At 43.9% G+C, this 26053-nt stretch overlaps 2 protein-coding genes across 2 annotated transcripts in view; both read right to left on the bottom strand.

The window, feature by feature from the left end:
* LOC131202492 (collagen alpha-1(VII) chain-like) overlaps positions 1-15373 on the bottom strand; it is a 34986-nt gene extending 19613 nt beyond the window's left edge. Inside the window, exons 1-8 of the mRNA XM_058191536.1 lie at positions 15299-15373; positions 14701-14754; positions 14332-14385; positions 9984-10046; positions 7630-7692; positions 5486-5602; positions 2855-2932; positions 503-556 (exon numbers count right to left, since the gene is read on the bottom strand). Coding sequence (XP_058047519.1) covers positions 503-556; positions 2855-2932; positions 5486-5602; positions 7630-7692; positions 9984-10046; positions 14332-14385; positions 14701-14754; positions 15299-15322 — 507 coding nt within the window. The 5' untranslated portion in view covers positions 15323-15373. The remainder of the gene's footprint in view (positions 1-502; positions 557-2854; positions 2933-5485; positions 5603-7629; positions 7693-9983; positions 10047-14331; positions 14386-14700; positions 14755-15298) is intronic.
* A 3654-nt stretch (positions 15374-19027) lies between these two features.
* Positions 19028-26053, bottom strand: part of LOC131202600 (collagen alpha-1(VII) chain-like) — a 34624-nt gene continuing 27598 nt past the window's right edge. The window contains exons 10-13 of the mRNA XM_058191703.1: positions 24785-24856; positions 24625-24660; positions 19626-19706; positions 19028-19081 (exon numbers count right to left, since the gene is read on the bottom strand). Of these exons, the coding sequence (XP_058047686.1) occupies positions 19028-19081; positions 19626-19706; positions 24625-24660; positions 24785-24856 (243 nt within the window). The remainder of the gene's footprint in view (positions 19082-19625; positions 19707-24624; positions 24661-24784; positions 24857-26053) is intronic.

Below are 26053 nucleotides of genomic sequence, written 5' to 3'. Positions count from 1 at the left end.
CACAACATTCTGCAGAATTAACCTCTCAACCTCCCGGGCTGAGATCCTTGAGTTTCTCCCTGAGCCACTGCAGGTAAATCCTCGACTTTAACAATCGTTTGTTTAGCGTCCACGTAAAATCGCCCAAAACCCACCTGCGACCGTTTTTTCACACTTACGACCTCACGGTCACATCATCAAAACTGAGACTCAACGGATTCGTATTTATGACATTTGCAGCATCCCAGGGGAGGGGGGTGGTGGTCATGTGATCCCACCTTTTGTGGCCTTCCAACGTCGAACCGAGGCAGCCGGATTCACTTAACGACCGCAGGGTTCATTTCGCGACCGCAGCGAATTGGCTGCACAACTCTGGTCCGAAAAGTTGACAGGTTTGGCGGGCGGCTCATTTAACAACCGCTTTGCTCAGCGGTGGGAATTTTGGTTCAAATTGAGGTCGTAAGTCGAGGACTACCGGTAATCCCCCCCCAAAAAAAGGCAACTTGGGTGTACCGTCACTTACGGAAATTCCTGGTTCTCCTTTTTCTCCTTTCTGGCCAGCGAGGCCTTCTTCTCCCTGTTAAAAAGATGCCAGTAGTAGCCAAAGATGTCCCATCATTCAAACTGGTCCTGCATGGAGTTGAAGAACTACTCGAAGAGTCCAACTAAGACCTGTGGACTACAATTCCCAGAATTCCCCAGCTGTCTCAAAAACTTGAAAACAGGTGGACTTCACATCCCAGAATTCCTCAGCTATCTCCAGAACTGGAACATAGCTGGACTTCAACTCCCAGAATTCCCCAGCTGTCTTGAGAACCTCAAGATGGGTGGACTTCACATCCCAGAATTCCTCAGCTATCTAAAGATGGCTGGAAGATAGGTGGACTTCAACTCCCAGAATTCCCCAGCTGTCTTGAGAACCTCAAGATGGATGGACTTCACATCCCAGAATTCCTCAGCTATCTAAAGATGGCTGGAAGATAGGTGGACTTCAACTCCCAGAATTCCCCAGCTGTCTTGAGAACCTCAAGATGGATGGACTTCACATCCCAGAATTCCTCAGCTATCTCAAGAACTGGAACATAGCTGGACTTCAACTCCCAGAATTCCCCAGCTGTCTTGAGAACCTCAAGATGGGTGGACTTCACATCCCAGAATTCCTCAGCTATCTCAAGATGGCTGGAAGATAGCTGGACTTCAACTCCCAGAATTCCCCAGCTGTCTTGAGAACCTCAAGATGGATGGACTTCATATCCCGGAATTCCCCAGCTGTCTTGAGAACTTGAAGAGGAATGGACTTTAACTCCCATATTTCCACAGCTATCTCAAGAACCGGAAGATAGCTGGACTTCAACTTCAGCTGCGCTGGCTGGGGAATTCTGGGAGTTGAACTCCACAGGTCTTAAAGTTACCAAAGTTGGATATCTAGATAAGCCACAGTGCTTAATAGGATAATAAAACTCAATGCAGGGGGGGTGTCTCCAAACTCGACCACTTGAAGACTTGTAGGCTTCATATCCCAGAATTCCCCAACTGTCTCAAAAAGTTGAAAACAGGTGGACTTCACGTCCCAGAATTCCTCAGTTATCTCAAGAACTGGAAGAAAGCTGGACTTCAACTCCCAGAATTCCCCGGCTGTTTCGAGAACCTCAAGATGGGTGGACTTCACATCCCAGAATTCCCCAGTTGTCTCGAGAACTTGAAGAGGAATGGACTTCAATTCCCATATTTCCACAGCTATCTCAAGAATTGGAAGATGGGTGGACTTCACATCCCAGAATTCCTCAGCTATCTCAAGAACCGGAAGATGGGTGGACTTCAACTCCCAGAATTCCCCGGCTGTTTCGAGAACCTCAAGATGGGTGGACTTCACATCCCAGAATTCCCCAGTTGTCTCGAGAACTTGAAGAGGAATGGACTTCAATTCCCATATTTCCACAGCTATCTCAAGAATTGGAAGATGGGTGGACTTCACATCCCAGAATTCCTCAGCTATCTCAAGAACCGGAAGATGGGTGGACTTCACATCCCAGAATTCCTCAGCTATCTCAAGAACGGAAGATAGCTGGACTTCAACTTCAGCTGCGCTGGCTGGGAAATTCTGGGAGTTGAACTCCACAGGTCTTAAAGTTACCAAAGTTGGATATCTAGATAAGCCACAGTGCTTAATAGGATAATAAAACTCAATGCAGGGGGGGGTGTCTCCAAACTCGACCACTTGAAGACTTGTAGGCTTCATATCCCAGAATTCCCCAACTGTCTCAAAAACTTGAAAACAGGTGGACTTCACGTCCCAGAATTCCTCAGTTATCTCAAGAACTGGAAGAAAGCTGGACTTCAACTCCCAGAATTCCCCGGCTGTTTCGAGAACCTCAAGATGGGTGGACTTCACATCCCAGAATTCCCCAGTTGTCTCGGGAACTTGAAGAGGAATGGACTTCAACTCCCATATTTCCACAGCTATCTCAAGAATCGGAAGATGGGTGGACTTCACATCCCAGAATTCCTCAGCTATCTCAAGAACCGGAAGATGGGTGGACTTCACATCCCAGAATTCCTCAGCTATCTCAAGAACCGGAAGATGGGTGGACTTCAACTCCAGCTAGGGGAATTCTGGGAGAATTGGCTGGGGAATTCTGGGAGTTGAAGTCCACTGGTCTTCAAGGGGCCAAGTTGGAAGGCCCTTTCTTGAGAAGCTTGGAAGGAAGATCCACCTGACCCACCAGGAGGGGAAGGTAGGACATGTATGACTGGTGGGACCACAGGAAAGGCCCTTCTCGGTGGTGGCCCCTTCTCCATGGAACATCATTCCCCTGAAATAAAAGCTTCAGGATTTCAGATTTTCAGATCTACTCTCTGACGATCAAATCCTCACCATTCCTCCTTTCTCGCCAGGGGTCCCCGGGGGTCCCTGGAGGCAGAGCGAGGGTCTTCCTCTTCTTCCTCTTTTGCCCTGAAAGCAGAAAATAAGACTTCGTTGCAAGACCACATGTCGCTTGCTTCGTGATCTCCTTGTTATTTATTTATTTTGTATGCTGTCTTTGCTTTTGCAAATGATTCCAACACACTCTCCTCCTCTTATTTTCCCCAGAACAACAACGACCTTGCGAGGTGGGTTGGGTTTAGAGAAGGGCGACAGGGCCAAAGTCACCTGGCTGGCTTTTGTGCCTAAGGTGAAACTAGAACTCACCGTCTCCTGGTGATTGGCCCAAAGTCACCCAGTGAGTTTCATGGCTGAGGCGGGACTAGAACTCACCGTCTCCTGGTGATTGGCTCAAAGTCACCCAGTGATGTTCATGGCTAAGGCGGGACTAGAACTCACCGTCTCCTGGTGATTGGCCCAAAGTCACCTAGCCAGCTTTCATGCCTAAGGTGGAACTAGAACTCACCGTCTCCTGGTGATTGGCCCAAAGTCACCTAGCCAGCTTTCATGCCTAAGGTGGAACTAGAACTCACCGTCTCCCGGTAATTGGACTAAAGTCAGCCAGCCAGCTTTCATGCCTAAGGTGGAACTAGAACTCACCGTCTCCTGGTGGTTGGCCCAAAGTCACCCAGCCAGCTTTGATGCCTAAGGTGGAACTAGAACTCACCGTCTCCCGGTAATTGGACTAAAGTCAGCCAGCCAGCTTTCATGCCTAAGGTGAAACTAGAATTCACTGTCTCCTGGTGATTGACCCAAAGTCACCCAGCCAGCTTTCATGCCTAAGGTGGAACTAGAATTCACCCTCTCCTGGTGATTGGCCCAAAGTCCCCCAGTGATTTTCATGGCATAGGGCCGGGCTATTTACGGGACCGCCTACTGCTACCGAATACCTCTCACCGACCCGTGCGCTCTCACAGAGAGGGACTCCTCAGGGTGCCGTCAGCTAGGCAGTGTCATCTGGCGATACCCAGGGGAAGGGCCTTCTCTGTGGGGGCTCCCACCCTCTGGAACGAACTTCCCCCAGGACTCCGTCAACTTCCGGACCTCCGAACCTTCCGTCGCGAGCTTAAAACACACTTATTCATTTGCGCAGGACTGGATTAGTTTTTAAATTTATATTGGTTTTAAATGGGTTTTTATTATTTATATTGCTTTTTAATTCGGCTTTGTAGAATAAGTTTTTTAAATGTGGTTTTAGTCTGTATTTATATGTCTTTTACTTGCCTGTGAACCGCCCTGAGTCCCTCGGGAGATAGGGCGGTATATAAATGTGATTAATAAATAAATAAATAAAAAATGGCTAAGGCGGGACTAGACCTTACAGTCTCCTGGTGATTGGACTAAAGTCATCCAGTCAGTTTTCATGCCGAAGGCAGGACTAGAATTCACCGTCTCCTGGTGATTGGCCCAAAGTCACTCAGCTAGCTTTCATGACTAAGGTGAAACTAGAATTCACTGTCTCCTGGTGATTGACCCAAAGTCACCCAGCCTGCTTTCATGCCTAAGGTGGAACTAGAACTCACCGTCTCCTGGTGATTGGCCCAAAGTCACTCAGCTAGCTTTCATGCCTTAGGTAGACTAGAACTCACTGTCCCCTGGTGATTGATCTAAACTCACCTGGCCGGCTTTCATGCCGAAGGCAGGACTAGAACTCACCGTCTCCTGGTGATTGGCCCAGTGTCACCCAGCTAGCTTTCATGACGGCTGGCTGGGGAATTCTGGGAGTTGAAGTCCACCCTTCTTAAAGTTACAGAGGTTGGGAATCACTGATTTAATGGGGGGTCAAACCTACCCAGAAAGAAGTGTAAAAGTTTAGCCTGAGCCGAAAAAAACCTGCTTTTTTTCCCCGCCACTCTCTCTTTCTCATTTTAAAGTGCAGGAGATGAATAATGGATTGAAATGAAAGGCTAAATTTACATTTCAGTTAACTGTCAGAAAAGGAAAAAAATCCCAAGAGTAAACGCACTTTAATAAATGGAACGAACATCGTATTATTGGGGGTGGACGTTTAGAGATCCTATCGTTAGATTCATTCAGTTTAAAAGGGTTGCATTTAATAGTTATTTGTTAAGTTATTTTTTTTTTTAAATTCGTGCTCCTGGCTGAGAAATTCAACAGGCCCCAGACACAGAGTTGTGTGAATAAAAAGACAAATGCATACAGAGAGCAGTGAGTCTGCCCCTCTACAGGTAGTCCTCGACGTACGACGATTCATTCAGTGACCATTCGAAATTACAACAGCGCTGAAAAACAGTGACTTAGACTTACGACCGTTTTTCAGACCTATGGCCGCGGTAGCCTCCCCGTGGTCACGTGATCAGATTCGAGAAGCGTGGCAAGTGACTCACATTTATGACGGTCGCAGTGGCCAAAGGTCACGCGATCCCCTTTTGCGACCTTCTGACAAGCCAAATCAATGGGGAAGCCGGATCCACAAATGGGACATTGACCAATGTCTCACTTAGCAACAGAAATTTGGGGCTCAGGTATGGTCGTACGTTGAGGCACATCTGTACTGACGGAGGGTATCAGGAATTGCATTGCAGAAAATCAGGACCTTCCAACTTCCAACTTCCTTCTTACCTGCAATCCTGGATCACCTGGTGGTCCCGGGTTCCCCAGTGGCCCAGGAACGCCGGCCTTGCCAGGTAGGCCTCCTTGGCCTTTGAAGCCAGCCAAGCCAGGAACACCTTTAGCACCCTGCAAATTCCCACAACGAGATAACAATGGTGTTTAGAATGAACATTTTTAAAAATATCAGATTTTTTTTTTTTTTTAATCAAGCCGAAGATTTTTTTCCTCCGTTGTTCCCGGGAATGAGACTGAATCAAAATTCTAGAATTACAGATTTCGGGGGGACATTACGATGTTTTTCTGAATGGGAGGAGGTGCCGGTCAGCGCATCGATTTCTGCATAGATTAGTAGGGTTTGCCGATCAGGATTCTTTTGTGCTAAAACTGGACGGCTGTTTGGGGAAAATTAAGATCTCTTGTTTCCTCCGAGTTTGGTTGTTTCCTTGCAGACATTTCATTACCGAACTAGAACCCACAGTACTCCTCCTCCTCCTCCTCCTCCTCTTCCTCCTCCTCCAACTCCTCCTCCTCCCTGCAAACCCCACTCCCTTCTAGCACTGATGGTATTACCTAGTTGGGTCATAAAACGTCGGCAAGAAAACAAACACAGAGACCACCAAGGATCCCACAATACTTCTCCTCCTCCTCCTCTAACTCCTCCTCCTCCTCTTCCTCCTCCAATTCTTCCTCCTCCTCCTCCTCCTCCTCCCTGCAAACCCCACTCCCTTCTAGCACTGATGATGTTAACTAGTTTGGTAATGAAACGTCTCCAAGAAAACAAATGCAGAGACCAGCAAGGATCCCACAGTACTCCTCCTCCTCCTCCTCCTCCTCCTCCTCCCCCTCCCCTCTGCAAACGCCACTCCCTTCCAGCAACGATCAAACCATTATAAATACGTTAAAACCAATTCTTCCCCCTACTGAACCCATCAAAGTCCAAACTACACATGCCCCAATACCGTTTTGCTACCTGTCCATCTGCCGACACCTTTAGTACTTTTAGATGGTACATTCTGGATTATTTCAGAACCGTCCCAGCCTCATTTTATTAGATATAAAAATGTACAAGCATGAAATGGTGGATTGGGTAAAACAGAAAAGAAATCGAAAAGAAAGTATATATTATCAGAAGATTGGAGTTGCTCGGATACCAAACAAGGGAAATAATATATACAACAAAGAAGAAAGAATAGAATAGAATAGAATAGAATAGAATAGAATAGAATAGAATAGAATAGAATAGAATAATGGAATGGGAATAGAATAGAATAGAATAGAATAGAATAGAATAGAATAGAATAGAATAGAATAGAATAGAATAGAATAGAATTTATTGGCCAAGTGTGATTGGACACACAAGGAATTTGTTTTGGTGCATATGCTCTCACTGTACATAAAAGAAAAAGAAAAAAAAATACCTTCATCAAAGGTACAACATTTACAACACAAATGATGGTTATAGGTTGCAAAGAAGAAGAGAGGAATAGAAGGTAAGATAGAGGAGGTGAAGGAGAGAGAGGGATGGAAGGAAGGAGAAGGAGAGGAAGATAAGTTAGGGGATAAGAATAGGAGAGAAGGTGAGAAAGGAGGGAAAGAGAAGAGGAGTGGGGGAGAGGAAAGGGAAATAGGTATGAGGAAGGAGAGGAGGAGGAAGAAGGTAGGAAAGGAAAGGGAGGGAAAAGAGAAGAAGAAGGATTTTATTATTTAAAATAGACCATTCAGCATCTAGACCCCGGGGGTGTGTGTGTGTGTCCAAACATGGCAACTTTAAGACTTGAGGACTTCAACTCCCAGAATTCCTTTGCTGGCTGAGGAATTCTGGGAGTTGAAGTCCACAAGTCTTAAAGTTGCCACATTTGTACACCCCTGATCTAGAGACAGCAAAGAGCAGCCTCTGGACGGCGGAAATAAATCAAAGATAATGCTACAAAGCAGCCTCCGCCAAGATAATGTCATAATAACCAGACATCTGGAGCAACTTAGGGTTAAAGGTGCCGTCCAGGGCCAGAGAGGATCAAACCACGAACAAACCATTATCGGAGAAATGTGACATCCGCAGAGCACGCATGGATCCCGCATAACCTTGTTTGCCAGGGTTGATGGATGTCCTAGCACGGACTGACCTTCGTTAAGACGGCGTCTGCAGAGCTCACCTTTTCTCCTTTCTGGCCCAAAATTCCTTTGGGACCGTCGGTACCGGACAAGCCACGTTCGCCCTAAGGAGAGGGCAAAAGTCAAGGTCAGCTCCATCGAATAAAATAAAAATAAAACTCCTGAAAGCAAGTCCCGAAACTGGATTTAAAGGGCTAGACTTCCAAACTTACAGCAACACTGAGAAGAGTGACTTACGACCGTTTTTCACACTTATGTGGTCATGTGGTCAAAATTCGGACGCTTAGCAAGTGGCTCGTATTTATGACAGTCGCAGTGTCCCGGGGGTGTGTGTGTGTGTGTCACGTGATGCCCTTTTGCGACCCTCCGACCATGGGAAAGCCGGATTCACTTAACAACCGTGTCGCTAACAACTTCAGTGATTCATTTTGCAAACGAGGCAAAATTCACTTCACAACGGACTCGCTTCGGAAGGGGAATTTTGTGCTCCACTGTGGTCGTACGTCGAGGACTAAAATCTGTGCACGAGACGGAACATCGCAAGGTTAATTTTTCTCGCCATGTGCATGTATACATCCGAACTAGACTGTGTTGTTTTTCTGTGTCATATAATAGATGTGGGTATATACATAATTTTGTATTTATTTATTTATTCTGTCTTGTTTATGTAGTGTATATTGGAGGTGGTGACACTTTTAAGAGCTGCATGCAACGAAATTTCATTTTAATGTGTGCCGATTGATGTACATTTAAAGTGACAATAAAATTATTGTTCTGTTCTGTTCTGTTCTGTTCCGTTCCATATCCTATCCTATCCTATCCTATCCTATCCTATCCTATCCTATCCTATCCTATCCTATTCTATTCTATTCTATTCTATTCTATTCTATTCTATTCTATTCCATTCCATTCCATTCCTCTTCTCTTCCATTCCATTCCATTCCATATCCTATCCTATCCTATCCTATCCTATCCTATCCTATCCTATCCTATCCTATCCTATCCTATCCTTCTATTCTATTCTATTCTATTCTATTCTATTCTATTCTATTCTATTCTATTCCATTCCATTCCATTCCTCTTCTCTTCCATTCCATTCCATTCCATTCCATTCCTCTTCTCTTCCATTCCATTCCATTCCATATCCTATCCTATCCTATCCTATCCTATCCTATCCTATCCTATCCTATCCTATCCTATCCTATCCTATCCTATCCTATCCTATCCTTCTATTCTATTCTATTCTATTCTATTCTATTCTATTCTATTCTATTCTATTCTATTCCATTCCATTCCATTCCATTCCATTCCTCTTCTCTTCCATTCCATTCCATTCCATATTCTATTCTATTCTATTCTATTCTATTCTATTCTATTCTATTCTATTCTATTCTATTCTATTCTATTCTATTCTATTCTATTCTAACTAAGAAAGAGTCTCCCAAAAACATTTTTTACAATGATAGATGAATTAAGTTTGCAAGATGCTTGGAGATGAAGATACCCAAAAGAAAAGCAATATACATTTTATTCAAATAGACCAGTGGTAGTCAACCTGGTCCCTACCGCTCACTAGTGGGTGTTCCAGCTTTCATGGTGGGTGGTAGGGGTTTTGTTCGATACTGAAGCACTTTCCTTTTTTTTAATTTAATTGACTTTTTTAAAAAAAATCATAGCATTAATTAAAAACATTTTCATTAAGTTTTCATAAAATTCCCTGTGACAATTTAAATTTCTGAAAATATACTATTTATATCGCCCGCGCATAATTTTAGTTCACGTTAGGTAAGTGAAACTAAATGGCGCTATAGTGCGACTGCAAACAAAAGAGCCTCGTCCCAGAATAGCTCGCGCATCTCCCCCCACAGCACCCAACTGTAACAGACAAGCAGAGCTGGTAGCCGGCGTCCCCCCACAAACCCAATCCACGATGCGCGAGAGGCATGCGCAGATGATGATACACGGCGCATTACTGTGGAAACCGGTGGGTGGTTAGAAAATTTTACTACTAACAGAGATACAAAAGTGGGCAGTAGGTATAAAAAGGTTGACTACCCCGGAATAGATATTTATTGTGGTCAAGAATAGATATGATGTGGACGTCAACAAAATTAATAGCTAAAATACAAAAGATTGATATAGAAACAAGTACATGGGCAGATCACAACCCAATGACAATGACATGGAAGGGGCAGAGGGAAAAAAATGAGATGGACACTAAATCAAAACTACTAAATGAAAAGGATTTTTAACAATATATGGAAAAAGAATTGATTTTTTTTCTCTGTTTTTTTTATCCTTATCCAATATTTTTGGATAGGTCCACCACATGTGATAGTATGTTCCCTGTATCTGATTGCATCTTAAAGAACCTTAAAAAGGATCTGCACTTTACCTTCGATCCCTGGTTTCCTTCTGCACCTGGGATTCCTGGTTTGCCAGTGATGCCACCTTCCCCCTGTAGAATAGAATTGAATAGAATTTTTTATTGGCCAAGTGTGGTTGGACACAGAAGGAATTTGTCTTCGGTGCATATGCTCTCAGTGTACATAAAAGACAAGATACGTTCGTCAAGAATTCTAAGGTACAACACTTAATGATAGTCATAGGGTACAAATAAGCAATCATATATATAGAATATAGAATAGAATAGAATAGAGTAGAATAGAATAGAATAGAATAGAGTAGAATAGAATAGAATATTTATTGGCCAAGTGTGATTGGACACACAAGGAAATTGTCTTGGTGCATATGCTCTCAGTGTACATAAAAGAAAAGATACGTTCGTCAAGAATTCTAAGGTACAACACTTAATGATAGTCATAGGGTACAAATAAGCAATCATATATATGAATATAGAATAGAATAGAATAGAATAGAGTAGAATAGAATAGAATAGAATAGAATAGAATAGAATAAAATAGAATAGAATAGAATAGAATAGAATATTTATTGGCCAAGTGTGATTGGACACACAAGGAAATTGTCTTGGTGCAGATGCTCTCAGTGTACATAAAAGAAAAGATACCTTCATCAAGAATTCTAAGGTACAACATTTATTGATAGTCATAGGGTACAAATAAGCAGGAATAGAATAGAATAGAATAGAATAGAATAGAATAGAATAGAATAGAATAGAATAGAATAGAATAGAATAGAATTTTTTATTGGCCATGTGTGATTGGAGACACAAGGAATTGGCCTTGGGGCATACGCTCTCAGTGTACGTAAAAGAAAAGATATGTTCGTCAAGAATTCTAAGGTACAACACTTAATGATAGTCATAGGGTACAAATAAGCAATCATACATATAGAATAGAATAGAATAGAATAGAATAGAATAGAATAGAATAGAATAGAATAGAATTTTTTTATTGGCCAACTGTGATTGAACAAACAAGGAATTTGTCTTGGTGCATAGGCTCTCAGTGTACATAAAAGATACGTTCGTGAAGAATCATAAGGTACCACACTTAATGATAGTCATAGGGTACAAATAAGCAATCAGGAAACAACGTACACCAAAGGGGATACAGAGAAATTAATTAAGCCTAATGTCCATGAAAACATGGGCCATATACCCATATATTTTTTTCCTGGGATTATACAGCTGCCCCCCTGCAACTGTTGGGACAAGCTGAAAATTGCCATGCTTGAAGGGGCCAGGGGCTATGACTACACCCAGGTGAGCTGCATAAATACCCATAATCCTATTCTCCTTTGGGGATATAGGCCACATTATGCGAAGCATAGAAAAAGAAGATAAAGTAGCCAGAGAGGGAAAGCAGAAGGAGGGAAGGAGAAAGGGATGAAGGAAGAGAGGGAGGAAAGAGAGAGGAAAGAAGGAGGGGGAAAGGAGAAAGGAAGGAGGGAATGGGAAAAGGAAAAGGAAGGGAGGGAGGGAGGGAGAAAGGAAGGGAGAGGGGAAAGAGAGAGGAGGAGGAAGGAGAAAGTAAGGTGGGAAGGAAGAGAAGGAGAAAAGGAGGAAGAAAGGAAGGTAGGAATGAAGGAAGGGAAGAAGGAGGGAGGAGAAAGGTGGGAAGGGAGGGAGGAAAGAGAGAGGGGAAGGAAGGAGGGATGAAGGAGGAGGATCGAGAAAAGAAGAAAGGAGGGAGAAGGGAAGGATCCTAGAAGTAGGAGTTACGAAATGAAGGGAACTATCTTTAAATCTAGCACCATTCACTTTATCTCTCCATCTCTCTCCATCTTTGTGAATCCTTCCGCCACACCGATCCGTGGCCTTGTACCTCTAAACCCCCCCCATCTCTCTTTCCTCCTGCAGATCTCCCCAACGCCTCCAGCCCCAACCTTCTCCATCATCTTCTCGACCCATCCTCTCTTCCTCCCAAGGAGCGCCTGTCCCGTATCCATCCTCTGGCTGCCCCACCTGCATCCAGGTGCTCCTAAATCCAGCCCGTTCCTTCCTTCCTTCCTTCGGCATTCATGCCACGTTCTCTCGGCACCCACTCAGTCTTGACTCAGCCTTTCTTGGTTGCATCATGCATCACCCACACCTCGGAAGCAACTACTCGTGCCCACCGCTTCTGAGAGGCTGAGCTGTGACATCCAGGCAGCAAAGTGGGCACAGACGCACACTTACGTACATGTCTATGGAGATTCTCAGTCATCCAGGTCAGGGGTCTCCAACCTTGGCAACTTGAAGCCTGGCGGACTTCAATTGCCAGAATTCCCCAGCCATAAGTGTGAAAAATTGTCATAAGTCACTTTTTTCACCACTGTTTCAACTTCCACTGGTTACTAAACGAACCGTTATGTTGTGACTTCGGCCCTCGAGCCTGTTCTCATGGAGGAGAGTGACTCGGAAAGTGAGGGAGAGGAGCCAGCAAGGCCTCTCTCGCCAGGACCCTCCTCGCTGGCACTGCCCCAAGTTCCAGCTGCAGGCCAGGAGGAGGAGCTGACAAGGCCTCCCTCTCCCGCACCCTCCTCCTCCCTGGCAACGCCTCAAGTCCCAGCTGCTGACGATCAATCCTGGATTGACCCGAGGCAGCGACGTAAAGATAAGCGTGCGCAACAGAGGAAAAGGTGTGGCAGGCTCAGAGATTGCTGAGTCACTGAGCCACAACCCACAGGGTATAAAAGTGGGTGGAGCTGCCATGTGGCCCTTGTGACGGACAAAAAAGCTACCAACGGTGCACTGCAGCTCGGTTGTTGGAGGGTTAACAGATTTTGTCAGTGAGTTTTGGCAACGGACCTTGGATACGAGATAACGGGCCCAGCACTTGGCAGGCCTTTGCACGGTCACTGCCAAGTATTTCCTCAATTGAAGAAAATCAGGTCTGTAGCAAATAAAAAGACTGGGAGACACGCGTCTTTGCGTTTGCTCTGTGAAGTGGGGACGGGGACAGAACAGGTTATATGTCAAGGACTGCTTATGGCAGCGTGTGGAAGCCTTCGGCCTGGTATGGCTTCCAAAGCTTATCCTTTTCAACTAATTCCTGAACCTCTCAACATTTCCCCATCCATCAAACCTAAAACATATGAAGAACGGTTGCAGGAACTGGGTATGTCTAGTTTAATGAAAAGAAGGACCAGGGGAGACATGATGGCAGTGCTCCAATATCTCAGGGGTTGCCACAAAGAAGAAGATACTGGATAACCATTTGTCTGAAGCGGTGTAGGGTTTCCTGCCTAAGCAGGGGGTTGGATTAGAAGACCTCCAAGGATCCTTCCAACTCTACTATTCTACTCTAGTCTAAGCCATAGTTTATTACACAAGCCCTAATAAATTCAGCTACAGTGGACTGAGATGTTCCAGATGTGTACGGTTGCTGATAATATTTTGCTCCCTGGTTTTGAAGCCAGAACAGGATAGAAGAATCCGGAGAGGCGTCAGTTTGAAGAGTCACTGTCCTATTACTATCATTTTTTGTAATTTATATAATATAATAACGGAGTTGGGAGGGACCTTGGAGGTCTTCTAGTTCAACCCCCTGCTTAGGCAGGAAATCCTACACCATGTTGTGTCTGCGCCCCCCTGAGCTGGGCCTCCTGCCAGAAAGTGACTTGGAAAGTGAGGGGGAAGGGCCGTCAGGACTTACCTCGGGAGCACCGGCTTCCCTGGCTCAACTCCAGGAGCCAGAGGCAGGCCAGGTGGAGGAAATAACAAGGCCTCCGTCCCCTGACTCTTTCCCCCCACCCCCCGGCCATGCCTCCAGACCCAGCTGATGGCAATCAGGCCTGGCTGGACCCTAGGTTTCATAGGCAGGAGGCGGGAACAACAGAAGCAGGGGTGAGGCAGGCCTAGGAAGTGCTGAGTCATGGAGTCACACCCCACAGGATATAAAGGCAGCAAGAGCTGCTATGCCTCTTCGTAGCAGGCAAATCAACTGCTGAACTAAGAGCTGAAGTACTGTTTGTTCCTGGGTGACTCATCAGCGTTGAGGGAGATAACAGAGACACTTGGCAGACGTTCGCTAGTTTGCTGCCAGAGTTGATAGTGCCGGCTAATTAAACCATCGCTCGGACAGAGGCGAGGGGGGACAGAACACACCATTTCAGACAAATCTCTTCTTAAAAACTTCCAGTGTTGGAATACCCACAACTTCTGGAGGCAAGTTGTTCCACTGGTTAATTGTTCTAACTGTTAAGGAAATTTCTCCTTAGAACTAAGGAGTTGCTTCTCTCCTTGATTAGTTTCCACCTATTGCTTCTTGTCCTGCCCTCAGGTGCTTTGGAGAATAGCTGGACTTCCTCTTCTTGGAAGAGCAAGAGGTTGTGCTTACCTTCACTCCGTCTGACCCAGGAAGTCCCGTCCTTCCTTGCAAACCACGTAAACCCTGAGGATACAGACGGTCAGAATGAAAAACCTTACGGGGTAATCCTCAATTTACGACCGCAACTGAGCCAGAAAACTTCTGTGGCTTAACGAGACATTTGCTATGTGAGTTTTGCCCCGTATTACGAACTTTCCTGCCTCCGTTGTTAAGCGAATCACTGGACTTGATGAGTTAGTAAGCCGGTTGCTAAATGAATCTGGCATCCCTGTGCTTCAGTATCGGACAAAACCCCTACCGCCCACCATGAAAGCTGGAAAACCCACTAGTGGGCAGTAGGGACCAGGTTGACTACCAGTGGTTTAAAATATACATTACCTTTGAACCTTTCCGCCCAGTGTCTCCAGCCATTCCAGGAAGTCCTTTTTCACCCTAAAAAAGACGGAATCAACGCAAATCACTTGGGAGGAAGCAAAAAAAAGCAAAACTCACATACGAACTCCCCTCCCTGAGCCACCACCCTCTGAATAAAATTTTGAGGTGCATAATAAAGTTTGCTCAGTTGCTAAAACTGGCCAATGTCTGGTTTGGGTACATTTTAAACTTCTGTGAATTTTCAGCGGAAGAATCGTGATTTTTCACTTCTGGTTTTGCTAGGATCCACCTGCAAAACCAGGTGAGTGGGTGGGTGGGAGCTGGGCTCCCATTTAGCATCGTCGACCCCTTACATCAAGCCTTACAGATTGCAAGAAGCTGTCTTTCCCCCGTGGGAAGGTAAATGAGATATTGTCATTTGCCTGAGATTCATTAGCTAAAGATGAATGAGCGAAAAACATTCAGGGGTCAATTACAAGCGAGGAGAAAACTGTCCTTAAAAAGCACTGATGGTGTTCCCTAGTTGGGTCATGAAATGTCTGCAAGAAAACCACCAAGCTCAGAGAGCACCAAGGACCCCCACAGTTCTAAAAATCCTTACCGGCTCTCCTTTTTGCCCCTGCATGCCTCGATCTCCTTTTTCCCCTTTCGCTCCATTCCTCCCATTCAGACCCGCGGTTCCCTGTAAGGAGTCAATTTGATTTATTCACAGTCCAGGTCTGGGAAACTGTGAAGGGCTTTGAAAGCTGGGTAGAGAAACTAAAATATGAATAAGAAGCATTCATAGGGCCTATAGATAAAGTATAAATTTATCTATAATAGACCATAAATGAGCCCAAAATTATGGCTGTAATGTGTTGCGGTCATTAAGCAACTCATCAGGTGACTACATCTGATTTTACTTTTTTTTTTTTTTTTTTTTGCAACGGGCATTAAGTGAACACTGTGATCGTTAGGTAAACCAATAGTTTGCTATGGGCTGGTTTTGTCAAAACTCTGGTGAAATGCTATCACAGAACTGTGGGGTGGCATAAATGGCTATAAATACAACCCAATAAAGATAGGTAGGTAGGTAGGTAGATAGATAGATGATGGATGGAGAGAGATAGAGATGGACAGAGCGAGATGATAGATGGATGGATGGATGGATAGATAGATATAGAGATAGATAGATTGATGGATAGAGAGAGAGAGATGAAGGAGATATATATATATATATATATATATATATATATATATTTGTTTTCTGAGGTTTTCACGGGTGTTTGTATATAGGTCTTTGGTTGTTCGGGTTTTCTCCCGTGTAAAATTGGAAGTGTCTTGGCGACGTTTCGACGAAGGCGCACCCATGGGATCACCCCTCTCACCTGTCATTGCCAACCTCTACATGGAACACTTTGAAACCCAAGCACTAGAAAAATCTGATCACAAACCCAAACTCTGGCTCAGATACGTAGACGACACCTTCATAATCTGGCCACACGAGAAAGAAAAACTTGAAAACTTCCTCACACACCTCAATAGCCTACACCCCAAAATACAGTTCACCATGGAAACAGAAGTTAACAACCAACTTCCCTTCCTAGATGTCTTAGTCTACAAGAAACCCAATGGCTCCCTAGGACACACCATCTACCAGAAGAAAACACACACAAACCGCTATCTGCATGCACTCTCACACCACCACCCAGCACAGATCAACTCCGTAGCCAAGACACTCATCTCTAGAACAAAATGCTTAGCTGACGAACAACACCTAAAAACCGAACTACACACTCTCACAAACGTACTAACATCCAATGGATTCCAGAGAAATAAGATTACCAAACTAATCCAAAAAGAACCCCCCACTAAAACCCAAGACAGAGAGCAAGAAAATGGCACAGCCCTCCTCCCATATATAAAAGGCACCACAGACAGAATCAGCAAGATCCTCCACAAACATAACATCAAGACAGCATTCTGCACAAACCAAAAAATATCCACCATCCTAAGAAACCCCAAAGACAAAATTGAGTTAGAAAATCAAGGAGTATATGAAATCCCATGCACCGCCTGCCCCACCACATACATTGGACAAACCAACAGAAGAATAAGTGCACGCATTGAAGAACACAAGAACTCATTCAAAAGAGGAACCAACTTCTTCCTGGTCCAACACTTTAAAGTCACAGGACACGATATTGACTTTAAAAGACCAGAACTATCGCCAAAACTGAACACTTTAACAACAGAATAATCAGAGAAGCCATCGAGATAAACGCCCACACAGCATGAACAAGCGAGATGATACCTCCGCCTACCAGCCATTTGAAACCTGCCCTTATTGACAAGCGTGTCCCTAACACGAGGAATGACACCAGACCCACACTCACGAGGTCCACACAGGATGTCACCACCACACATCCACCCAGAAAGCACACCCAAACCCACACTGATCAGGAAGCACGACCAAGGACCAGAAGCCAGACCGCAGCTGCAACATTAGCCACTTCAAACCCCTCCAATCCATACATGCAGCAGACTGACACCCACTACGAAGATGTAGCACGACCACGAACACGAAGCCAAACAGCAGCAGTGCAGCTCACCAGCTCAAATCCCCCTGCAGCACAGATTAGACTGAGCACAACCAAGCCCCCACCAACACAGGACACACCCCCAGCCAATCAGAGCACAGAAAAACCCCATCCAATCAGAGCACAGCCAAGCTCCCACCCAATCAGTTCAAACCCCACTAGCAGTTAAAAGGAAGAAACAGCTGCGATCACACATTGCTCCCAGAAGCACTGAAGCTGAAGCCTGAAGATGACGAATGAGACTTCGAAGCGTCGCCAAGACACTTCCAATTTTACACGGGAGAAAACCCGAACAACCAAAGACCTATATACAAACACCGTGAAAACCTCAGAAAACAAATATTGCACCTCTACGGGAGGAAATCCACCATCTGACCAGGACCTATGAAAACTAGAAGTCCAAAGAGCTTCCATTTTATGTGACCTCGCATTCCTCTGAAACTGCCGATGATCAAAATTTAATCCCCAAATGCTTCCAATTGAAATTCCACTCCAACTCTGCAGCCACCAAACGCATCCTAAAAGAACAGAATTGGCCTTAATCAGAAATGAACTTCACACAAAAGATTCCTCCTAGATCAAATCAACAAAGATCTCCTCACACTTCACCTCAAACTCAGCAACAAGATGCACCCGGCACTTTGGGACAAATCAAACAACTTGCCGTCTGGAGGCGAAACACAGACCACCCTCAAGACAGACACGCACACCAACAAACTCCGAAGACTACAAGAACGCCAGAAACAAACCCTCCACCCTCACAGCAACACATGAAACAAACAGTGCATAACATCTCAGATAGGATCCTCACCAAAGCTGAAACCGATGTCCTTTCCAAAGTTCAACTTTGCAGTCACTCCCAAATACATCCCCACTGAGACCATTATATGCGGAGTTGAAACCAGCCTGACCAAAATCAACCCCGATGACGCTAACAAAATCAGACTGAAATCACCAACATCCTCTGCAGCAGCAAGCCACCCAAAAGCAACTTACCCAAGAGGAACAGACAGCACTACTTAACCTGAAAAAGATACCAGCATAATAATCCTACCAGCAGACAAGGGCAACGCACGGTGGTTATGAACACATCTGACTACCAAACCAAATTAACCAACCTACTCCAAGACCCTGCATACAAGCCCCTAAAACAGACCCCACCACCTACCTAGAAAAACCACTAGATCCAAAATAAAAGCCTCCCCATCAGCGAAGAAATCCAACAAAGAATCATTCCCAGAGAGAAATCATCCAGATGCCCTAAGCTCTACGGCCTCCCAAGATACACAAAGAAGGAACCCCACTCAGACCCATAGTCAGCTCCATAGGCTCACCTCTACAAAACCTAGCCAAATTTCTCGCCAAACAACTACAGCCCTATGCAGAATCCATCGCCTCACATGTAAAAACTCATTCCAGTTCATAGAGATCATAAAGAAACAAAACTTACAGCCCAGCGACCTACTCGTGAGCTTTGATGTCATATCCTCTTCACCCAAGTGCCAATCAAAGAAGCCTTGACAGCTATCCAAAACAAATATAACCCCCAAGCACATACTAGATCTGACCAACCACTGCCTATCCAACACATACTTCATCTATAACGGACAAAAATACAAACAAATAGAAGGCGCACCCATGGGATCACCCTCTCACCTGTCATTGCCAACCTCTACCGCCCACCATGAAAGCTGGAAAACCACTAGTGGGCAGTAGGGACCAGGTTGACTACCAGTGGTTTAAAATATACATTACCTTTGAACCTTTCCAGTGTCTCCAGCCATTCCAGGAAGTCCTTTTTCACCCTAAAAAAGACGGAATCAACGCAAATCACTTGGGAGGAAGCAAAAAAAAGCAAAACTCACATACGAACTCCCCTCCCTGAGCCACCACCCTCTGAATAAAATTTTGAGGTGCATAATAAAGTTTGCTCAGTTGCTAAAACTGGCCAATGTCTGGTTTGGGTACATTTTAAACTTCTGTGAATTTTCAGCGGAAGAATCGTGATTTTTCACTTCTGGTTTTGCTAGGATCCACCTGCAAAACCAGGTGAGTGGGTGGGTGGGAGCTGGGCTCCCATTTAGCATCGTCGACCCCTTACATCAAGCCTTACAGATTGCAAGAAGCTGTCTTTCCCCCGTGGGAAGGTAAATGAGATATTGTCATTTGCCTGAGATTCATTAGCTAAAGATGAATGAGCGAAAAACATTCAGGGGTCAATTACAAGCGAGGAGAAAACTGTCCTTAAAAAGCACTGATGGTGTTCCCTAGTTGGGTCATGAAATGTCTGCAAGAAAACCACCAAGCTCAGAGAGCACCAAGGACCCCCACAGTTCTAAAAATCCTTACCGGCTCTCCTTTTTGCCCCTGCATGCCTCGATCTCCTTTTTCCCCTTTCGCTCCATTCCTCCCATTCAGACCCGCGGTTCCCTGTAAGGAGTCAATTTGATTTATTCACAGTCCAGGTCTGGGAAACTGTGAAGGGCTTTGAAAGCTGGGTAGAGAAACTAAAATATGAATAAGAAGCATTCATAGGGCCTATAGATAAAGTATAAATTTATCTATAATAGACCATAAATGAGCCCAAAATTATGGCTGTAATGTGTTGCGGTCATTAAGCAACTCATCAGGTGACTACATCTGATTTTACTTTTTTTTTTTTTTTTGCAACGGGCATTAAGTGAACACTGTGATCGTTAGGTAAACCAATAGTTTGCTATGGGCTGGTTTTGTCAAAACTCTGGTGAAATGCTATCACAGAACTGTGGGGTGGCATAAATGGCTATAAATACAACCCAATAAAGATAGGTAGGTAGGTAGATAGATAGATGATGGATAGAGAGATAGAGATGGACAGAGCGAGATGATAGATGGATGGATGGATGGATAGATAGATATAGAGATAGATAGATTGATGGATAGAGAGAGAGAGATGAAGGAGATATATATATATATATATATATATATATATATATATATATATATATATATATATATATATATATATATATATATATATAGAGAGAGAGAGAGAGATGATGGATAGATAGATAGTTAGACAGACAGACAGATAGATAGATATAAAAAGATAAAGATAGATGGATAGAGAGATATGATAGATGGTTGGTTGGTTAGTTGGTTGGATGGATGGATAGATAGATACATAGAGAGACAGAGATGATGGATATATATATATATATATATATATATATATATATATATATATATATATATATATATATATATATATATATATATATTTGTTTGTTTTCTGAGGTTTTCGCGGGTGTTTGTATGTAGGTCTTCGGTTATTCGGGTTTTCTCCCGCGTAAAATTGGAAGTGTCTTGGCGACGTTTCGACGAAGTCTCATTCGGCATCTTCAGGCTTCAGCTTCGTGCTTCTGGGAGCAATGTGTGATTGCAGCTGTTTCTTCCTTTTTAACTGCTAGTGGGGGTTTGAACTGATTGGGTGGGAGCTTGGCTGTGCTCTGATTGGATGGGTGTTTTTTGTGTGCTCTGATTGGCTGGGGGTGTGTCCTGTGTTGGTGGGGGCTTGGTTGTGCTCAGATTAGTCTGAGTTGCAGGGGGATTTGAGCTGGTGAGCTGCATTGCTGTTGTTTGGCTTCGTGTTTGTGGTCGTGCTACATCAAACCCCTCCAATCCATACATACAGCAGACAGACACCCACTATGAAGATGTAGCACGACCACAAACACGAAGCCAAAAAACAGCAATGCAGCTCACCAGATAGATAGATAGATAGATAGATAGATAGATAGATAGACAGAGAGATAGATAGAGATGAATGGAGAGAGAGAGATGGAGAGAGAGAGATGATGGATGGATGGATGGATAGATAGAGATAGAGATAGATTGATGGATGGATAGAGATAGATGATAGATAGATAGATAGATAGATAGATAGATAGATAGATAGATAGATAGATAGATAGATAGAAATAGAGAGATATAGATGGATAGAGAGATATGATTGATGGTTGGTTGGATGGATGGATAGAGAGAGAGGGAGGGAGAGAGCTGTTTGGAAGAAGAGAGGCAAAAAAGAGCGAAAAAGAGAGACAGAATAAACCTGATAACTGATCAAAGATAAGCGTGTGAGAGAGACCCAGGGTCTTTCACCCACTTAATTCCTTTCCTTTGGAATTAAAAATTCAGTGACCCCCCCCCAACCCGCCATCTCTTTGCAAGGTACTGAGTGGAAAGGATTTTGCTGCCTGCAAGGGAAGGGCAGGCGTGGATGTTCGCTGAGGCCGATTACGCGGGTGAATCAACAGCCTCTAATAGCACATCCATTTTCAGCGATTTGTTGGGCGAGAAAGATATATTTATTGCCTTCTATTTTACACTCTCTCTCTCTCTCTCTTTTGCACAAGATAAGTAGCAAGTTCTCTTTTTTATTATCTTAAGTGGTGCTTGCATTGCAGGGAGACGTTAAAAAAACAACAGGGACGTGTCCTAACAGTAAAAGACGGGCAGATTTGCAAGGTCTGGTAATTCTCCACAGGAAGGGGGTCAAAAAAGTCAAAATGGCAGCCGCGCGACCCAGGCTCCGCCCTTTTCACCTGTATTGCGGCGGTGTTCTGATGAGATGGTGGTTGACTGACAACCGCAACTGAGCTCAACCATGTCCGTTGCTAAGCAACGGAGTCGTTAAGTGAGTTTTGTCCCATTTTGCGACTCTTTTTTTTCCCCCCCCAAGGATGTTAACCAAAATAGAACAGTCATTAAATGAATCACATAGTCATGAAGTGAATTTAGCCTTGCCCATTGACTTTGCTTGTCGGAGGCTGGCTGGGGCGGTCGCAAAAGGGGACACTGCAACCGTCATAAATATGAGTCGGTCGTAAGTGTGAAATTCAGTCATAAATCATTGCTTTCAATGCCATTCTACCTACGAAGGACACAAAACGAACGGTCATAAGTCCTGTACAGGTAGTCCTCGACTTAGGACCACAATTGGCCCCGAGATTTATGTTATTAAGTGAGACGTTCATTAAGTGAGTTTTGCCCCCATCTTAAGACCTTTCCTGCTACCGTTGTTAAGGGAATCACTGCAGTCGTTAAGTGACTGTTCAAAGTTACAACAGCACTGAAAAAAGTGACTTACGGCCGTTTTTCACACTTACGACCGTTGCAGCATCCCCATGGTCACGTGATCAAAAAATTCAGAGGCTTGGCAACTGACTCGTATTTATGACGGTCTCACTGTCCCGGGGTCACATGATCCCCGCTTTTGCAACTTTTTGACGGGCAAAGTCAAGGGGGAAGCCAGATTAATTTAACAACCCTGTTTCTATGGATGGTGGCAGTGATTCACTTAACGACCGTGCCAAGAAAGGTTGTGAATTTTTTTTATTTTTTTTATTTATTTATCAAACTTCTATACCGCCCTTCTCCCGAAGGACTCAGGGCGGTGTACAGCCTTCATTTAAAACAATTAATATACATATTAAAATAACAATTAAAAAACTTATTCAATAAAAGGCCAAATTAAAACCGTCGATTGACCATAAAAATACCCAATAAAATTACCATTAAAAGTTTAAAATTTAAATTTAAAATTTAAAAATCAGGCCAGTCCCGCTTGTATAAATAAATAAGTTTTCAGTTCCCGGCGGAAGGTCCGAAATGGGGCAAAGCTCGCTTAAACAACAGAAATTTGGGCTCAATGATGGCTGTAAGTCGAGGACTACCTGTACAGGACTTGCGACCGTTCGTTTAGTGTCCTTCGAAGGTAGAATGGCATTGAAAGCAATGATTTATGACTGAGTTTCACACTTACGACCGTTGCAGAATCCTCATGGTCACATTTGGCAACTGACTCATATTTATGACGGTATAGGGCTTCCTGCTTGAGCAGAGGGTTTTGGACTAGTAAGACCTCCGAGGTCCCTTCCCATTCTGTCATTCAGCTATTCTTGGATGGGAGGCCACCAGGTGATCATCTAGATTCAGAATTGGGAACACCCCAGAAAAAAAAAGTACCAAGCGGCTTTTTCATGACCTCCAAGGCTGACCGAAGGGATAAAAATGAAGGCGGGAAAGAGGATATACGTCACAGGGAGAAAATCTGCAGCCTGCCTCTCCCTTAACAAACAAGGCCCAGGCCTGGGTCAGGCAAACAGCTGGTAATATTTATCCTCTGGTATTGGCCTTTTAAGTGCACCCAAAATAAATAAAATCACGATACAGAAAGCCTCAATAAAGGCCATTTAGAAAAAAAAGGGAATTATTGATCAAATGCTGGAAAGAGCAAATAGGACATCATAAATGAAGCAGAAGACCTGGCGGACTATGGACGGGGAAATGCAGGTAGTCCTCGACTTACGACCACAATGGGGCCTAACGTTTCTGTGGTTATTCGAGAGAGTTGTTAAATGAATTTTGCTTGCCACAGCGGTTAAGTGAATAACTGCAGCTGTGATTGCAAGAAAAGGAAGGAAGGAGATTACTTCCAAATTACAATAAATCTAAAATATTGAATGAATGAATAAATAAGATGACATCCAAATTACAGCAAAATCAACAAAAGGAAGGGAGGAAGGAAAAGGAAGGAAGGAAGAAAGGAAGGAAGGAAAAGGAAGGGAGGAAAGAGGGAGGAAGGGAAGGGAAGGAAGGAATAAGATGACTTCCCACTTAAATCCAAAATATTGAATGAATGAATAAATAAATAAGATGACACCCAACTTACAGCAAAATCAACAGAAGGAAGGGAGAGAGGAAGGAAAAGGAAGGAGGGAGGGAAGGAAGAAAGGAAGGAAGGAAGGAAAAGGAAGGCAGGAAGGAAGGCAGGCAGGCAGGAAGGAAGGCAGGAAAGAAAAGGAAGGAGGGAGGGAGAGAGGGAGGGAGGAAGGGAAGGGAAGGGAAGGAAGGAATAAGATGATTTCCAACTTAAATCCAAAATATTGAATGAATGAATAAATAAGATGACATCCAAATTACAGCAAAATCAACAGAAGGAAGGGAGGAAGGAAAAGAAAGGAAAAGTAAGTAAGTAAGTAAGTAAGTAAGTAAGTAAGGAAGGAAGGAAGGAAGGAAGGAAGGAAGGAAAAGGAAGGAGGGAGGGAGGGAAGGAAGGAAGGAAGGAAAAGGAAGGAGGGAGGGAAGGAAGGAAGGAAGGAAAGAAGGAAGGCAGGAAGGAAAAGGAAGGAGGGAGGGAGGGAGAGAGGGAGGAGGAAGGGAAGGGAAGGAAGGAATAAGATGACTTCCAACTTAAATCCAAAATATTGAATGAATGAATAAATAAATAAGATGACACCCAATTTACAGCAAAATTAACAGAAGGGAGGAAGGAAGGAAGGAAGGAATAAGATGACTTCCAACTTACAGCAAATCCAATCAGACCTGGTTCTCCAATTTCACCCTGTCCAGGAAAACAAAATTACAGGGACAATTTTAAATGCCCACGAGTGCATCCTGAACTCGCCATTCTAAATGGACCATAGTCGGTTTGTATTTCATCGAAATCTCCGAGTTGTTTCACTAACCTTCTGCCCCACCGCTCCTCTCCTGCCAAATAAACCCATGATTCCTTTGGCCCCCGGATCTCCCTTCATCCCCTAGTAGAAAAAGAAAAAAAATAAAGATAATTTATCTCCCTTTTTTTTTTTTAACTTAACAACCGCCTTGCTCAAGCAATGCACATTCTGTTCCCAGTCATGGTCATACATCAAGGTCTGCCTATATTGTTATTTATTTATTTATTTTATTTCATTTTAATACAAACGATCCATCTTCCCTTCAACAGTGTGTCGTCTGGGTACAAATGTCTTGTACAATAACAATTAAAATTTACAGCCATATTCATTATTTATCTATTCTTAACTTAATACCGATATACATTGCATGTCTAATACTGTAACAATCCTGTTCTTATTTCTATATTTCACTAATCTACTTTTATTTTTATTTCTATAGCCATCGGTAAAATCGTTCCCATACATTATAATATTCAGTTTGTTCCTTCTCTTTAATTGCAAGTGTTGACCTATTCATTTCTGCACATTCTAGTATTTTCCTAATCACATTCTTATCTGTAGGAATCGCTTCGCTTTCTCCAGTTTTGTGCAAATAGAATCCTAGCTGCAGTTATTACATGATTAATCAAATATACATTCTCTTTACTATAAATTTCTGGTAAAATCCCCGACAGAAATATTTCGGGTTTCGGATCAATATGTTGTTGTATCATCTTCTCCAACCACGTACGTATTTTTGTGATTTGTGATTAGGAGAGGAAAATATGTATACCTGTATATACATATACATATACATACCTGTATACAGTATACCTGTTGTGCCTTGTCCTCCCTCCTCTCCTCAGCCGGGCCCCTCCCTCCTCCTGCTGGGCCTGCTATCAGATTCAGAGTCTGATAATGAAGAGGAACGGCCTGGCATGCCTCCATCCCCCAGCCCTGGCACCATGCCCGGACAGAATGTCAGGAATGAACAAACAAACCTCACTCCTACAGCGTGTGAGCACGAAGCCAGCCACGTGCTAGAATTGCCGGCAGCAGATCCGGAGGAAGGGAATTCACAGTGGACAGATCTCCGCTTCCGGAGATCTGAGAGAGCAGAAGGAAGGGAGGGGCAGGCCTGGATAAGTGCTGAGTCATGGAGCCACACCCCATGGCCTATATAAAGGATCTGCTTTTTGGCATTCCATGAGTCAAGCAAAGTCTCATCTGGTTTGCTGAAGTCACACCTTGGATTCCTGCCTGCCTTGAGAAATCTGAAAGGAATTTGGCAAAGCTGCA

The sequence above is a fragment of the Ahaetulla prasina genome, chromosome 7, assembly GCF_028640845.1.
Source record: "Ahaetulla prasina isolate Xishuangbanna chromosome 7, ASM2864084v1, whole genome shotgun sequence".
NCBI classification, from domain to species: domain Eukaryota; kingdom Metazoa; phylum Chordata; class Lepidosauria; order Squamata; family Colubridae; genus Ahaetulla; species Ahaetulla prasina.
Note: the sequence above shows the minus strand (reverse complement) of the source record. Positions and strands in the feature narration are given on the sequence as shown.